Source organism: Chroicocephalus ridibundus, chromosome 1, assembly GCF_963924245.1.
Source record: "Chroicocephalus ridibundus chromosome 1, bChrRid1.1, whole genome shotgun sequence".
NCBI lineage: Eukaryota > Metazoa > Chordata > Aves > Charadriiformes > Laridae > Chroicocephalus > Chroicocephalus ridibundus.
Genome location: NC_086284.1, coordinates 98280575 through 98298500, shown reverse-complemented (window position 1 = coordinate 98298500; position 17926 = coordinate 98280575). Strand labels below are relative to the sequence as shown.

Sequence of the window (17926 nt, the reverse complement as noted above, 5' to 3'; positions counted from 1 at the left end):
ACAAACAAACGAACAAAAAGGGAGCTGTGGCTGATGATTTTCTTTAAAAGAAGTTGACAACAGAAAATATTTTTTCCTTTTTGAAAAAATTATGTTTCAAAAGTTAGGCTTTGTTCTTTCCTCCATCCCCAAGCCCCTGGAAATCCAGCAGTACAAGAACCTTCAGGTGTCTAAAGTGCATTATTCACTTTGTTCCCCTATAGCAAAGCTGAAACACTCCCCCTTGTCCCAAACACTTTTTTTTTTTTCAATGACAGTACCTTTTCATGGTAAGAAATAGTTTATATTGAGGAATAGTTGTCAGAAAATTTTTGGCTGAGTCAAACGTATATACAACTTAACTATCTCCTTTAAATACAGCCTACTTACCTTTTGGTTTTGAGAAACTTCCATTGCTACTGCATTAAAAAGTTTGATCCGTGATAATTTCTTATTTCTTGTGAAAGGTAACAGCCAGAGATATTTTAGCTCCCGTTCTGTTTGCTTTTATAACATTATAGTTTGGTGCTGTCTCACTGAAGGCACATGATACCATATTGAATTTAACTTAATGTTTTTTAAAGACCTTTAAGCCAGCTAGAGGAGCTATGTTAGGTCTAAAAAGGATATTTCCTCTAATTTTTCAAGTTGTTTATTGCTCATGAAGTACAGAGCTGATTTTTTCTGGGTGGTCATGAGATAAAACACTTGAACATTTCTCTTCTTTAGTTTCTATTTGAGTTTATTGCTGATTAATCTGTCTGTAATGTTGTATTGTGGTTGAACTTACCATGTAATATAATTATTGTCATGTAATGAATTATATCTTTCATCAACAGTGAGGAAAATACAAATTGCAGCTATTGATCTTTATATGACAAAATGTTACGGGTTTGATACCGATTTAAGATTTAGTAGAGCTCATAGAATAATTTGGCTTACAAGCAGGATTTTCCTGGGAGAATTTACTGATGATGGCATGTCAGAGCTGGACAGCCCTTCTCTATTGTATTCACTCCAGAAGTGTTTAAAAATGACCCTAATGTAGTTACTAATCATTACTCTGTAATGATTAAACCTAGACATTAGCATCTGCACTATACTTCAGAATTGCCTTTGGATGAGATCTACTTTAATTTTCCCGGAAGAGCTCATGTGGAGCCATTAATCGTGTATTTTTAGAACGTTTATTACCATATTTACCCAAAAGGACCACCCAAATCTCTTGATCTGGTATTTCAGTCATACCAAGGCAATTTACGAAGGCTTTACCTCACAGAACCGAATGGCTTCCATGTTACTTGGTTTTTATTGGTATTTTATGGTGCACATAATGGGGAGTAGCTTTATGGACTAGTGACTGCTGGCATTTCAGTATTCTTCTTTCTGTGGTCTAGGTCTGTCTTAGTGTTGAAGATATTTTTCCCTGTCTAGGACAGCTATATTTTGCTAGACTTAGTAAGAGAGAAAAAGCACCGTAAGTCTATTGGACTTTCTCTATTCAGCATATTTTACCAATCTTGCAAATTCAAATTAAAGCACTGGATAATCACTTAGACGCTTAGCAAGTTAAGGAGTGTTGCCTTACCAGAAGGGAAAGGTGGCTCCTCAATGTTAGGTGGAGCTGGAAGAAAAACCAATAATCAAAGTTATTTGTTTGAGCCTAGAACAGAAAAAGATAATTGATCTAAGTTGTTTTTTTTCTGAGAAAGAATACATTTGTCAAACAAATTGACACTTTAAATATGATCACAGAATTAGATCAGAGTAAAAGACACCTTAGTGCTCCCAAAAATTAGATGATGAAAATATTTTGATTCTGCATTTTCAAAACTTTTTTTTCATTCTGAAAACTGCAAAACATTTCACTTTGAAATTTTCTGAAAAAAGTATGTCACTTTACATTTTAAAAACATTTTTCTCTTGAGAATGATGTGCATTAAAAATAAGATATTAAAGGGTTTATATTACTTAAAAGCAAAATTTTTCTATTTTAAGCAGAATTAAATGTATGTTGTTGACCATAATAAAAGTTTCCAGTTGATGTATTCAAGCAAAACACCCTAAAAAAACCTATAATTTGTTTCAACCTGTATCTCCTTTTTTTAATTTGCTTTTTCAGCTGGTCAAACCCAATGCCCCATCATTCTGCTGGCCATGCTTGTAGTAATTCGAACATGTTAGCTCAGTTGTTTGCCATTATTCAAGCATGTGTTATGGTCTCACTCATCTTCCTAAGGAAGAAAAATAATAATTCATGTTGCATGTGTCCAGCCTTGCCACCAGACCAAGATCTTCCAGCTGCAAGGGAAAAGGTAATTAGCAACTGCCTGTCTTTCATCTTAAAGGGTGTGTGGCCTGGACTTTGGATCCAATTGCTAGAGTTGAAACTAATCTTGCTTCACAGACCTAACTGCAAATAATGAAACAAACTCTCCTGTTCCTCCGGGACAAGGTCAATTCAGGACAGTACAAACTCACAAAGAATCAAATGCTTGAAAGTTGGGGAGATCACATTATGATCACATAATGACAATAAACACGTTATCATTACTGTCTTCTGTGAGGGGAGGGGGAAGAGGCAGATGGCTTGCCTTCAGGAATCCTGCTACTTCTATGGATGTACTGTGCTGAAGCTTCACAAAGATGCAATTTTTTTCCCCTTCTTACTTATTCTTCCAACAAAAGCAAGGAATAGAGTGAAACTGAGTGAAGATTTGCTTTAAAAATGGAAGTCATCTCAGTCAATGGCCATATATGGCTTGTCAACAAGAAATGCTGCCCTCAACTCCCTCCCTCTGAACAAAAAAAAAAAATCTTACCTGATACAATGAGATTAATTTTAGATTTCTGTGTTTGTTTGGGATGATCCCCAGTCTGTTTGTAGATGCACGTGTATACATGCGTGTCCAGTAATTGGACATTGGAAAGCTTTAAGGAAAAGTTGCCGTGCTTCATCTGGTCCAAAAAAAGACTAGTTCTGCCATTGTAACGTTTGTCCTGGAGACCCAGCGAATCGTTTCCCTTGTCAAAAAAGTGCACTAAGACAGAGTGCCCTATTTGCCAGTAGAGTATTGAATTGGAAAGAATCAGCTCTCCGGGAGAGGTAGTGGTGCAAGGCAAAATGACAGTGTCTCCAACAAACGCATGGCACGTTGTGTCTGCTTGACCTGGAATAAAAAACAAGACAACTTTCTCAGTGCCCAGCAGAGCTAGGGACACCAGGTTTCCTATAATTTGCCTTCATCGCGCCATTATTGCCCCTGCTCCTCCCCCTTCTTCTGCCCCGTGTCCTCCTGCTCCCAGCCAGGCAGGAGGCAGCATGTGCTGTGCCAGGACTGAGGGCCCTGGCTGCTCAGTGCCCAGCCAGCTGTGCAGCAGGACAGATGTTGCTGTCTGCAGGTTGCCTTCACTTTGTCAGCACGGGGGCTGCCTGAACCTGTCTCCTTAGCTGGTGATTTTGCTCCCAGCTTCTGGGGATCTTAGTCTTTGAGATCAGATGTCGTATTTAATTTTAATTAGTCGGTCAGTTCACAAGGGGAGAAGGGGATGCAGGGAAGTGAAGATGGGCAGACGTGATTAAGCAAGTCTTGGTTTTGTAGGAAGTCTGGCTGAAAAAAGGAGAAGCGTGAAAAGGGTATTGTATCGGTAAGAGAACAGTCCTGGATGAATTTGGTCTCCCCCAACTCCCATTGCTCGCCTATCAGATTGTGGCTCCTGATTTGTAAATAACATGCTAGAGGCCCTGTCTCCCTTCCCCTGCGACATCTTCCAGAGGGTCTGACCAGAATGGAGCCTTTTTCTGCTGGTCTGTCTCTCTGGGTGCACTCAGGGCTCTTGCTAACACCTGTCCCTGGGTTTCTCATACTCTTTGGTATTCATATTCATATTTGGTATTCATATTGGTACTCATAATGTTCTTCCCACTTTAACTAAATGACTTCTCAAAGGGCTCGGGAAGACGGATACTTTATATGGGTGGCCTGGACATGGGGCAGAGATATAACCAACCATACCAACCAATTCCAGCACATGCAAGAATTGGGGTGAGGGTAGCCTGCTGGTGAACAGGCAAGCGGACAGGCAGGGCAGGAAGCCAGATGCATCTCACTTATACACACTGTTCATTTAATAACTTTCATACTAATTATTTTCATAAATTCTTCCAAGATAGTTGAAAGTACGCTGAAGCGTGCACAAACGGGGGAGTCTGCCACTATAACGTAGAACAACTTACTAAATTGTGGTGTTGCATTTTCTAGGGGAAGACTGGGGTGTGGGAGAAGGTTTCTATGCATTTATAAAGCATAGACAACTATGTATCTTCAGCACAGAACGGGGGATTAAATTAACACTTTGACCAAACCTGTTCCATAAAATGATTTTATAAATTAAAATGCAGATGAATTAATATGGGTGGAAAACCTTCAGCCCCACCAGGGAGCAGAACAAAAGCAGCGTGAATTTGCGATTGAGCCAGGAAAAAAACCTAAAATTCACTGTGAAACAACTCCATCTGTTTTAATGGCCAAAGATCTGTGAAACATAAGGGGTAAGTAACCAGACTAAATGTGGAAATAAGAGTTCTTGGATGCAGTGTGGTCATTCCAATGTTCTAGGCCTACACCAGCACTGTGCATACACTGGGCTAAAGACCAAAGAGAGCCCCAGTTCCCCCTTCAAGTCACTGTCATCATCCAGGGCTCAGCTTGTTTCACGGTCCAGCCTCTCTTTCCATGTTAATCAGTGTCTGTTTTGAGGCTTTTTTGGTGTCACACTGTGTCCATCCAGACAGACAGAAAAGCAGAAGGAAAAGTATAATTCAGAGAGCAAAATTGCAGAGCCAAGCAAGTGTCTTGAATTACAACTCTACCACCAAACATCATCTTTCCCTAGGTTTTCAGGTTTTTCACTGGAAAATCCCAGCTCACTTTTTCCCAACAATGTGTACTTTTAGCTGGAAAAACCACATTATCCCCAGTGCTATTTCTGGTTGCCAGTGGAAGGAAACTCCGCTTGCTGTGTTGAGAGGTCAACCATTTTCAGACCGTATCAGTCACTGTCCAGGTTTTGCTTCTCAAGCGGAACCTGAATCACAACAGTATCCCAAAAAGGGTCTTATTTTATTTATAATAAAGCTCAGCCTCCGCTGTACCGTACCCTTACAGCCACAGCACGTATGACCCTGCACTCCCCAAGGAGGTTGCCTCAGCCCTGCAATGAGGCACATACCCAGGCAGGGCCATGAGCTGTACCCAGCACACCTAGAAGGGCCACCACCAGCTGAGGAAGGGCAGGGAGGAGAGGGAGCAGGCTGAGCACCATCTCTGAGCTGTTTGGGCTTGGGGAGCTGAGTAAGGCTGTGCTCAGCAGAGTCTCTCTGAGGTAAGGCCATGTCTGAAAGCAGACTGCAGTTCTGGCTGGCCGTGGTTAGCTAAGCACGGGGGGAAGATGAGTGCGCCTGGGGCTGCTTCAGCAGGTATTTTGTAAGTCCTGGAAGAAGTGAGCCTCCAGAAGAGCTTTCTGGTGGGAAGAGTCCTGTCCACAGGATGCCATTAGGAGTGAGAGTGCCTGCAATATATGCTGTTGCACATGGATGAAGGAATGATAATATTGAAATCAACAAAACTTGTAGTTCTATTCAGAAAAATGGGCAACATTGGCTTAATGAGCAAAAGAGGGGGAAAGAGTGTCAATCCTATCTCCTGATTGTCACTTCTAAATTTGATAGTGGTTTTAGAGGTGCACCTATTTACTTTTCAGCTCTTTATTCTCTTTCTGAAGCTGGAGGACAGAGCAATGCCTAGCATAACAGTTTCTTTCCTGCATGGTATGGTGGTCAAACCTTGTAACAGTTGTGATGACTCTATAAAGACCCATGGTGTTCAACCCACCCTGCCTACACTGCTTTCAGCTGGTGAAACCAGGGCAGCAGGAGGCAAAAAAAGAGGCTTTGCTGAAGTTGTGTGGGACAAAAACAGGTGACTGAAATCTGGCTGTAATGAGTTATTTAGCAGGCTGCAGCTGCATGAGCTCTTTTGCAGAAGGGAAGAAGAGGCTTCTGGGTACAAGTCAAATAAGTGCTGTTATGAAGCCAGCCTCGAGAAGGAGAGTAAAATCATGCTGGACGTTGGTGAAGCTGTGCTCAGTGTCTTGCTGAGACTATTGATGTAGCAGGAGGTGTGGAAGAAGAAAGCTTCCTGGCCAGAAGACTGAAGCAGCCATGCAGTGGGGATGTGCGAAGCAGGGCGAGTGGTGCTCATCTGATCTACCTGGTAAGCTTTGCACATGGAAGGTGCAGTTCTCTGCCTTGGGAAAAAAATGCTCCTTGGCACATAGCTTTCACTTGTAGTTGTAAGACTCAAATGTAAAGTGAGATGAGTTTATTTTGTGGATTTTTGTTTTGAATTGTGTGTTTTAAATACTGCCCAAATGCTTAAGGCTATCAAGGTGAAGTTGAGTGTGCTAATTTGACCAATCTGTAAGATTCCTATAATGAAAAAACACAGCTGCTTCGGTGTCCAAAGTGAGGTGTGGGGAAGCTCTTAAAGACTGGGATTTTTTGTTCCCCAAAGGATTCTTCCCCAAAGATGATCTAAGGTAATCATCTTTGTTTATTAGTTATATATTGCTTGTATTGGAGGAATTTGGGGTGCTGGTAGGCAATCTAGAATTTATGCCTTGTGGAAAAGAGCCTGGAAGTGGAAAGCTCTTGCGTGTGCCTCTCAAGTTCACTCTGGTGATACCAGTGCAGTTCTGACAGTAAACAAAGTAGCTTAATAGTAGAAGGTAATGGGTTAAGCAGAAAATATTCTAGTGTTAGAAGCAAGGCAACAGGGAATTTCTTGTGGCTTTGAGTACTTATGAGCTCAAACAGAAATGTGTTACCCTGACAAGGTAATGTTGCGTGGTTCCTTACAGGCTCACGTCTCACCTACATGCAGGAGTATTTGGGGGAAAGTAGGGGGCTGTTTGTAATCCCAGTTGCTTGCTCAGAAACACTGAACTTGAATTATCTTATTTTAGGGGTGGGGGGGGGGGAGAGTCAAAGGGTAGTCACTTAAACTGCTTGACATGCTTGCAGGTGCACTCAGCTACCAAAAGAGCATGCCTTGAGTGGCAATAGACTGTTTGTACTGATCTGTGGAGACACATGAAAAGTTTTCCCTAAAAATGCCAGTTGTGCTTCCAGAAAAGAGAGAGAGACTAATACCAGATGAAGTGTAACCTCTTGAACCACCACCACTTCCGGGCAAAGAGAACAGCCTTGACCACAGACAGAGGTCTGAATATTGCAGAATTGAAGCCTCAGATAAGGGAATTACAGGGAGTTGCCCCTTCAGCTTGCGGAAAACTCCCTCACCAGCACATACTGGTGTATCTCTTTCATAGGGAAGATCATATCCAATCTATATTATGTCAGAAACCCAACTCTGCTGGAACCTCGTGGAGCACGTGCAAAGATTCACGGAGAGAGACTGCTGCTGGGCCCCAGTCCTTTCACTTACCTGGCTATGCCTATAGCGAGCCCAGCAACTTAAAGAGTTTAAGTACAAAAACAGATGCAAGGCAGTTAGGGGTTGTAAAGGGTGAGATTGGAAGTCATCCTTAACACTATGGAAATGCTGCGGTATTTTTAAGGATGTGGTCAGGATAAACTTTTTTAGGTACATATTTGTGGGCCTGAAACACCTTAACCTTGAAAGCATTTTTTTCAGATATAGAGGTTTATCTGAAGGTTATTACCTGTACTTGCAAACCTTGGACTGTGGTGAAATACATTCAAAGCAAAGCATGTATTTATCTTGTTTTCTTCCAGGGTTCTCAGTTTGCAGTTTGTGTATTCACATATAAATACTTCCACATGTTCCTAGATGTGTATTATAGTATATTTACCTCTGGGTAGAGATGCAAACAGTAAGCAGGCAACCATCCAGAGAGCAGTCTCCCTAATAAAGTGAGAGAGAGAAATGCTGAATGCTTTGTTAGAATGCTAGAGCAGAGATCAAAGACCTTTTCTCCGGTGTATACAATGTCCTCTTTCACAACTCCCTCTTCTGTGAAGAGAATTTGGATAGCAAGCGGGATGGGTGAGCAACCCTGTCTTGTTTTGGTGTCTAGTCTTGTCGTGGATCATATCCCCTGCCTGTAGATCAGAGCTTTCACAGTGGCTGTAGTGGGATGGAGCTTCAGTTGCAAACACCAGCCACGCACTTCCCGCTTGCCTTCTCGTGTGGACAAAGTTAATTGCATATACATAGTCATAGCTTTCTCTTGAGATAATTTTATATTGGTAATGACATAAAATTCCCTCTGCTCCCAAACTTCAGCTGCTTTGCAGCACTAGAAAAGCATTGCTTACCATTTCATTTTTGTGCTTTCCTGACCCTTAGGAATCCTTCCCTGTCGTGAGCTTCACCGGCTGCTCCGCCTGCTACTTCTGTCTCTGCAAGAGCAAAAGAGTGAAAGGCTCTTAATTTTTGTTGCCACAAGCATTAAGGGGATAGGTTATTTACTAATACTTGGTTTGCTGTGGTTCAATCTGTTTTCTTTCACTCTGTGTGTATTATTATATACACTCTGTGTATGTATAATAGAGAGGTCTACAACAGTGTGTATTTACACTCTGGCAATACACAGAGCATATTTATTTTCTTGTGTAGGCTGGATGTGAGTCACAAGCCGTGCACTGACTAGCCCTGAGCTTTCAACCCACTGAGGGGATTCTTGTTCTATAGCCAGCCTGAGATCAAAGAAGGTAGTGAAACCTAAAGGTTATTGCATTTATCAAGAGGTGTAGACACCATCCCTCAGACTACCAAATACCACCCAAACTGCATGTCGTGGTGCATAACTACCAATAAAATACAGACACGGCTAATAAGCCTATAAGGAAAATGCTGCTTAAAAGACCTTTTTTGAGGAGGCTGTTAAATCAGGTACTTTCCTGGGGGAGGTGGGAAGAATGTGGGTTTTGGGCTTCCTCTCCCTGTCCTCATAGCATCTTGTAGCTTAGGGTACAAATATCTGAGTAGATCGTTCCTCCCCACTGTGCTCCAGAGATAATACTGATGGTGGAAGTAGTGGTTTAGCCAAGGTGCTTTTCTCTTCCTGCTGAGGCAGCTCTGTCCGGGGAAGGTGCTGGTGTCATTCTCCTGCCTATTTCTCCTGGTGTAATGGTGCTTCCTGGGGCGAGCGAGGCCCGAGAGCTGGATTTCTGTGTTTCTGCCTCTCTCCTCGTGGCGGAGCCCAGGTTATGCTTCATTTACCAGCCTCTTCCTGATACTCAGTGCAAGCCATCTGCCATCTTTGGCTTCTTTGACATTAAAAGCAGTGTGTCCTGCGTGTTTCTGATGAACTTCTCCTGTGGCTGCCTCCCCTCCCCATTGTAATGGTTATTGTTTCAAGCAAGGTTATACATTTATGCAAAGTGAGCTTATTCCGTATGTGTGCATTTCCTGCCTGCCTTTTGTAAATGAAAATGAGACCCTGATGGCCACTCTTATCTACCTGACTAGTTCTCTGTGGTGCCCCACAGTGTTTATCCTCCCTCTCTGCTTTGTACATTTGTTCCACTCCACATAAGGCTGCTCTGCAAAATTATTGGGAGAAATCCTGTGCTTTGGCCTGGCACTGGGACAAGAACAAGGTGGATCTGGAGGGATCAGGGCTGTCCACCAGCCTAGCAGCTGGTGCTCTGCAGCCATACTCTGTAGTGGTGCTGTAGCCATGCCCGCTCTCTCCATAGGTAAAGGGTGTCCTTATGTCTCCTTATGCAGAGAGAACTCAAAACCTGGTAGCTGTGGCCCGCTAACAGGTCTGAGTAAATGTGCAATAGCAGCAGACAAGAATGACCCAGAAGTCAGAGCTCCAAGAAGTGATGTCATTCTTCTGTAGAGTCAGTCATTTTTCTAACAGTTATGATTCTGACTCAAGAGCTGCACGAAGGTGGTTGTTCCAGTCCAGACAGATTGTTTGTGTCTCTGGCTTTGGCTGGTTTACTCCCACAGAGTCCCTGTGGAGTTTCTGGTTCTCACAAACGCCTGTACAAAAGTCTTGGACTGGGGGGGAAGTGAGATCAGACCTGAAATACAAAATTGCATCTGAATTGCATGTCAATGTTGAGCTCTCTGGCCATCCACGTGCTTTTGTTACTTCCCTGTTGAAGTTTAAGCTTGCATGTAAAGAAAGAACAAGGCAGGTCTTGTTTTAGGAAGCAGTATCTAACCACAGGAGTACTTCAGACTGGTCTTGCTGGAGCACTTGACCCTTAATTTTAGCTTAATCTAGTGCTGTCTAGTTTAAATAATGTTTCTTGCTGGATTGAACTGACTTTGCTTGGAACAGGAATGTTTACACAGAAGGATTGTCCTTGGAACGCGAAAGGGGAGATCTGTCCATGTCTGTGCAGTTCAGCAGGTGTGAGATGTTTCAGTCGCCACACGGATTGGCATTTAAAATATTTACTTCGTATTTGATGCTTGACATCTTTCTTTTTTGTGTGTGTGTCTTATTTTTAAGTGCTGGTTTAAATAAAATGCAAGTTTAGGAAACTAACAATTTTTTTCAAATTTAAAAATTGTTCAATGTACTAATCACTTTAATCTGACAAAGGAATTATTTAGGACTTGGTTTTCAGAGGATAAAACAATTAACTGAGTCAGGCTTTGCAATGAAGAGTCACTTCTTGGAAAAATTAAAATACTAATTCATAACTCTTTAACGCACTAACCTACCTGAAATAACAAAGGCATGTAGCGTGATTAAAGCATATGATTAAATTCCAAAACTCTGAACTTCTTGGCAATGTCTCTGTCACCCAACTTTTGCGTCACGTGTGCAAGGCCATTTGCTGAGTGCGTTAGCTCAGCCTGCAATAAAATTGAATTAATTAAGTAGGCACGTAACCAAATGTTCCCAGGGCCTGTAGAATGGCAGGACTTTGTCCCAAAGTAAATTGATTCAAGCTGTCCCTTTCCAATACAGGAGGAATGGGGGTGAGAAAGGGTCTAAATGCTACTATTGAAGGCTTTATGCTCTTGGAGCACTCAAATGCTTCCTTTAAAATAAGTTAAGAAAATGGTACTTTCTATGAGTTAACCCCTGGAAATAGTGTTGGTGTAGTATATTAAGGACTTTCTTCCTTGAACAGCTCTGCCGGTCAGGACAGCTGGGGTGGCAGGAGGGGAAAATGTTTTGGGTAGAGGTGCTGTGTGTGAGCCAGAGGACCATGTTGTGTGCAGATGTCTCCTTTTTTTATGTTGCCTTAAGTTTTTGCTCTGAATTCTGCAGGCAGCTATTTCATCATCGGCAATGGCGCAACTGGAGTGTGACTCACCTGGGATCATATAGTGGACAGCAGTTCTGGTGGCTGAGCAGCCAGGTTATGGTACCAAAAAAAGAGCTGGTTTGAGTGATCAGTCCAGCAATGGCTTGTAGCCATGGTGCACCTGTATACTTTCACTGCAAAAAATGATCAGTTTGGGATCTAGACCAGAAAGTACCTGAGAACTGAAAATCTAGAGAAGGATCCTGAGAGGCTGTTATGGGACTAGGAGTTGAAGTAGGGTGTTGGGCAGGGAGGGAGATGCTGAGCTGGAACCCTTTTGACATAAGGAGGTACCTCTGTGTGGTGACCACTAAGAGTGAAACTGATCTAAAAGACATTGTGAACTAAGTGGACATGACTGTTTGGATGTTATATTGAAGGGATTGATTTGGTTGCCAGCTCTTCTGCTTCATTTGCCAACCTCCAGTACTGGCTGAGTAATGCAGGTAATGCAGCTGGGCACTAAATGAATGGTGATACAAGTTGGAACAGACACCAGCTGGAGAAGACACCAGTCATCCTGAAAGGATTGTCTAGCAGATGAATGAAGGCCGCTGCCAAGAAGGAAACTGCTTGTTATGCACCTGGCAAAGCTTTGTAGTTTAGTCGCCAATAATTTCTTCAAGTGGTGGGGTGTTTTTGTTTGTTTGTTTTTTCCCTCCCTTGTATGCCTTTGGCTTTTGAGAACAGATTTATGCTAGCTTACTGTTACCGCTGCTTGTAGGAGGACGGGGGGACCTTTCTGTCCAGTTTTGTGAAATTCTGAGAGCACCATGGGCGGAGAAATGTTGCCTAACTATTTCTTATCCACATCAAGGCAACTTTCTGTCATATCTTTAAATGCTCTTCACTCATGTAAACACGCAGTCCTTTTGCCTCTAGGTAAAAGCTAATAGAAAGTTAATGAGTGAGCTTGCAAGTGGAAATGTCGGTCTGGCTTCTCAGAGAAAGTTCTTATGATGCAACAGTCTGTACCGAAACTGTGTCATTACTTCTGATCTTATCTGAAAGCAGCCTATAAACAAAATGAGGCATCACTTAGAGACCTGTCCTATAATTAGTTCAAGGAGAGGTATTAAGAGATCTCAGTGAGGGATGTGCTGGCATGTATCCAAAAAAAATGATAGTGGCTTTCTCTCTTAGGGTTTTAGCTTTTTGAAATAAATTACCCTAATTTGACAGCAGTCTTCTGGGGATTTGTGAGCGGTAGCAGGTAGTGTTTCTGTAGCTAGCTGTTGTGCGATTCACCCTCTCGGCTCAGGGCAGCAGGAAGAAGTGCCCTTTGCCTCCCTGGGGAATGTCTGGAGCTTCAGGATGCAAAATGTGCTGTGGTCGCAGCCAAGTCTTGGATTGAGATCCTTAACTTCAGGTGCGCTGAAGCAAACTTCACGCACTTGTGAGGGTGTCTGGTCTGGCTTTTATGTTTGTTTTAGCATAGTTTACAGCTATTTAACGCTCCCTGAACTTGTTCTTATCTGCTGTGCATTGGCGTGTTACGTGCTCTGTCTGTGCTCCCCCCTCTCTTCCCACCGTCACACCACCTATGCTGCGGAGGTGGCGTGTAGTGGGTGGAGTGCTGGCTTTGGGCTTGGTTATGTTTCCCCATGCTGCTGGAATTTCCTGTTGCCTGTTTAAGGCTTATCGTGGGCCGAAGTCAGGCTCTGGGGACTGAAAAACTGTTACCAAATACATATCTAATCTGAAAAGTTACTCCTCCTTGGGGATAAAAAAAATGAATGAGGGATGGTGTGCGACTTGTTCCCAGTGGAAAGCTGTACCCCATACAGAGTACTGCTACAGGAACTTACACACCTTCCCCTGGCTTTGAATAAATAGTTTTGACAAGGAGGAATTTATCCACGCATATAGAAATAAAACATTGGGGGGGGAACAGAAATTATGACTTATATCTGATTAGAGTTTCCGGGATTCAGGTACACAAACACCTTCCCAAAGGTTTGGAGGAAACCAGCAAAACTCTGGATGTGTCTGTCTAAAAAGGGAGCGTGTACAAGCTAGTGCACTTAATAAACTGGAATGCTCAGGAAATTGGACTCTATTCATAATTTCAGAATAACCTTTCTAACAGCTCTCAGACTAAACTGAAGTTGTTTGTGGCTTTGCAAAATGGGAAGGGTTTGAGTGGCTCAGGGGACTGATGCTAAATGTGGCATGTTTCATTTCAAGTTTCAGAAGGAAGCACGCTCTTGGTACACAAGCGAGCGGAATTCAACACTGATCAAATGATGCTGTGGTCTTGTGGGTGGTTTCATGTTATGTTTGCCCTGATCAAATTCTCAGGTAATCAAGATCCATGCCATCTATATTTCTAGCTGTCATTTCTGAGGAATTTCATATCTGTCATCTCCTTGATTCCCTTGGGTAAATGTCAATCCAAGGACTAGAAGGATGTCTGTCCAGAGGGACATTGTGTCATTGCTGCCTGTGGGGTCTGTGTTAGACAGTTCTGTGCGGCAACTGTCTGTAATTTTCAGTAGTGGACACAACTTTTGTTCTAGTTTAGTGGTCGTGTTTTCAAGAGAATGCTGCTGCTGTGCAGAATGGCAGGACAATGCCTCTCATTTGTTTTCTTTCCTTGAGAAAGACTCTTGATTTAGGGAGTGATTTCTGCTGTCTAAATCCCTAGCAAGTGTTCCCAGCCCCACCTGTCCCTGTCTTGCGTGTCATAAGTCCTCCAGGGTTTGAGTGCTGCAGATTTGACACTGTCTGGGTGGAAGCTGAGGAAGACCAGCCTAAGAAGCATAGGGTGTATCCCACCCTTTGCCCGACCTTGTGCTTACTGGGTGAGACTTACTCCCTGTGACTAGTGGTATGTGGTGGTCTCATGCCCTTTTATGAAACTTTTGAAGAGAAACCAGAAAAATCATTGTTCCTTTTTGTAATGTTATTCCGACAGCTCCCCCCAAACTTCCTCTTTTTCTCAATTCCTTTTTGCTCTTCTGAGAGTTTCCGCTGCTCTCTATCTACCAATTCCAAGAAAACATTTTTTATATTTTGATGAATAAATTCTTCTTGAGAATAAAGAGCTGTTCTTTAAGGAGATTGCAGTTACATGAAAAAGGCAGGTGCGTAGCCTTGAAGAAATACATCACAAGTGACAATGCAGAAAGAGGCAAGGTTCCTTCAGATGAATCAATATTGTGGTTGTGGCTTTTTTTTTTTTTCCCTGACTTCAGAGGCAGTTCATGTCTGAATATCTTGGTTCTAGTACTCTCTGGATGACATCTTGTTTTACTGCTTAACCTCTGAAGATAGAGGTATTGTAGAGTAAATGTAACATAGAAATAAGGACTTTAGTTTTTCATTCTTCACTGGGGTTTTTCCTCTGGCGTGTGCTCAACCCGACCCTTAAATCAGTAGCATTAGCTGATTCTGGAACACTCTATTCAACAACCAAACAGCGAAGCTGATGCTTAGATTCACTTATGCGAGGTGTCCTGAAGACATTAACTGATGTCAGCAAAAATGTTTGTTGTATTACTACAACACTGACTATCTTGGCTTCAGCTGGGAGAGAGTTAACTCTTTTACTAGCAGCTGATATAGTGCTGTTTTGGATTTGGTATGAGAAATACTTGATAGTGCTCTGCTTTGTTTAGTTGTTGCTAGGCAGTCAAGGACTTTTCTGCTCCTTATATCGCCCCACCAGTGAGTAGGCAGGGGTTGCACAAGAAGCTGGGAGAGGACACATCTGGGACAGCCGACCCCAACTGACTGAAGGGATATTCCATGCTATATGACGTCATGCTTGGTATATAAAGGTGAGCGACATCTGGAGCGATGGCATTTGTCTTCCCAAGTAACCATTACGCATGATGAAGCCCTGCTTGCCTGGAAATGGCTGGACACCTGCCTGCCGATGGAAAGCAGTGAATGAATTCCTTGTTTTGCTTTGCTTGCATGCGTGGCTTTTGCTCTATCTATTGAACTGTCTGTATCTCAACCCATGAGTTTTTTTTATCACTTTTGCTCTTCTGATTCTCCCCTCCATCCAAACTTGGGGGAGTAAGTGAGCAGCTGCATGGTTCTAGCTGCCGGCTGGGCTTAAACGATGGCGCTGACCAATACTAATGTTTCTGAAGTGGATGATCTGAAACTAGTTGTGAAAATGAAACTTGGTTTTGGAGAGAGGTGATCCAGTTTAGGTTACTAGTACTTTAGAGTTGAGAGCTCAACTTCTATGAAGGTGGCTCTCAGCGGGTGCCTACTTAGTGCCATAACCTCTAAAAAGTTTAGTCAGTCCTCTTACTGCCTGTGAGTGTGTGAGGTTTCAAGTTCTTGCTGGCCATAAGCTGAGGAGAAACTTTTGTAGTCTGTTCTGGCATGGGAGAGAAGACGGGTGGAATAAAGTTATCTTGCTGCCATTCCTCTGGTCCTCCCAAGTACCTAAACTCATAAACCAGATACACGCAAGAAGAACCAAAACGGATTGAAATACATGAGAAGTTCTTGCATATTATGAGTGTGGTTGACAGGTGTTTCTCCATGGTCTTCTATGGCTGTCTTGTGGCCTTTCCCTCCCACTGTAGTTACGATTTGCTTTAAAGGGTTTTGTGCAATCTGGATTAGAGGTTCCCTGTGTGAAATAATTCTTTCTCATTGAAGGACTGGATGAACGAACGCTGTTAAATCTGTTAACTTGTATAAATATCCCTATGCTGAAATATCTCCGCCTAGATTAAATTTCTCTGGAGTTTGCAGATCCATCATTGAATGGGCTAAGCACCTCAACTTGCCATCTGTGTTGGAAATTTCATGATTATTTGAACTCTTCCTTTGTTACTAAGCCATTGCAGAGGGACAAGGACTCCCTGGTACATGTACAGAGCTGGTTTGGGCTTCTTGGGAAGGCAGGTAAAAGAGGGTATTGCTAGAAATCATGGAAAGGGCAGAGCAGGGCTAGTGGTTGGCAAAAAGGTGGGTGACACGGGGTGCCGCCGCCTCCTACAGGTGGAGGGGCATCACAGGAGCAGCAGCTGCCTTGTGCTGCCCATCTCCATCCAGGCACCAGCCCGCTGGCTCAGCAGGGCTCTCGGTGATTTAAGTGAGAGTTTGCCTGTGCCTCAGCTAGGGCCTGCTGTCTGGCACATGCTGAAGCAGGCACGTGGTCTGACCTCGGCTCTTTGCACCTAGGTTATCTCAGCAGTCTTTGATTTCTTTAGCTGCTTACAGCTGATAAATCTCTAAAAGCTCGGAATGTGATTTCCTCTTACCTTTGTTCTCTGTTCCGTCTGTACAGTGTCTTGGCAGAGTGCAGCTGAAGGGCCGTAAAACTTAGGGAGGATATAACTTGACAATAATTGAGTTGATGAACACAAAGTATGAGCAGTATTGAGCTATTTAGATTATAAAGCTTCAATGAAAAAAAACTCTCTTTTTTTTTTTTAAACTGACAAACTGTCAGTGTTTAGCATAATAATTTCATGGATGTTTGTGGTGATGGCTTTAGCTGTCTTGCTCAATATAATATCCATTTTAAAAGTGTTTTTTTGTCTTCAGTCAGCAGTTATCTTTCACACCAAGCAAGGATTATAAAACCCCCTCGATAAATGTCATCAATCCAAAGAAAGAAAGAGGAAAACTCCCTCCCTTTTGAACTTTCAAATTTGTGTAGTGGATAAAGCTTGGTCACACGGGAGAGGGAGAAAGGGAAATTCTGGGGGACTTTCCTAGGAAGCAGAAGGGAAACTATTTCAGGCTCAAGAAAGTACTTTGAGCTGGTGGGATAGTCAATAAAATGTCTTTATTACTTTTGTTCAGTGCCTTGTCTAGGAGGAAGTATAACACACTAATGCCAGAGAATTTCCATTTTCCAAAATTACTTTCCATCTTGATACTGTGAGAGCAGGGAAAATCCTGGCCTGCAGATGCTTATTTTTGCTGGCAAATGTTGCCAGCAACAGGCTCAAGGACTACCAGTTGCTTTCCTGGATTGTGAGTCCTCTCTCCTCTTAGCTGTTTTTAACTTGCATATTGTAGAAACCACCTTTCTCCAAGACAAGATGATGTTGTGGATGATACGTATACACAATTCCACTAAGATACAACAGCAGTTTTTTTTCTCTATCAGTCAGACCTGTACTAGACAATACATTTCCTCCCTGTCTTGCAACCCTATAATCACTTGGATCCGTATTTCCTGACAGGTGAGAAAAGAAAGCAAGCCGGATGAAGTTCAGAAAATATTTATTATTGTCCTCTAGGAAGGTGTTAATTATTCATCAACAAAGTGGTGAGCCTCACAGGTAAATAAGGCTAACTAGTAGCCAACGCTGTTGTAGTTGCTGCATTGGACTTGAAAACACTGGGAAAAGTGAGTCTGAAAAGTGAATCTGAAATCTGAAAATGGAAGCTCAGGATTCTCCTCAGGTGAGAGGAGAAAAAGAAACTGAAATTAACCAAGGTCGGTGTAACTTGTCTTGGCTCTTCCCCAGAGAATGATGTTAACTTGAGACTGAACTGACCGAGCCCTGTGCCAGGCAGCTTGCTGAGGGTTTGGACACCTAGAACACAAACTCTATGGCAACAGCTCCTCTGAGCGAGAGGAACCACCTGAATCACATCCTGGATTTTTCTACTAACCTACAAAATGTAGTC

General features: G+C 42.8%; 1 protein-coding gene across 3 annotated transcripts in view; it reads right to left on the bottom strand.

Annotated features, from left to right (window-relative positions):
* LOC134519826 (myelin-oligodendrocyte glycoprotein-like) overlaps positions 1–17926 on the bottom strand; it is a 34981-nt gene that overhangs the window by 2835 nt on the left and 14220 nt on the right. Inside the window, exons 1-5 of one of the 3 annotated variants that reach the window (XM_063344517.1) lie at positions 10716–10809; positions 8342–8425; positions 7876–7928; positions 2802–3149; positions 1568–1603 (exon numbers count right to left, since the gene is read on the bottom strand). In XM_063344517.1, coding sequence (XP_063200587.1) covers positions 1568–1603; positions 2802–3149; positions 7876–7928; positions 8342–8349 — 445 coding nt within the window. In that variant the 5' untranslated portion in view covers positions 8350–8425; positions 10716–10809. Of the gene's footprint in view, positions 1–1567; positions 1604–2801; positions 3150–7875; positions 7929–8341; positions 8426–10715; positions 10810–17926 lie in introns of those variants that run through there. The other 2 variants (XM_063344508.1, XR_010072311.1) reach the window with 2 other exon arrangements.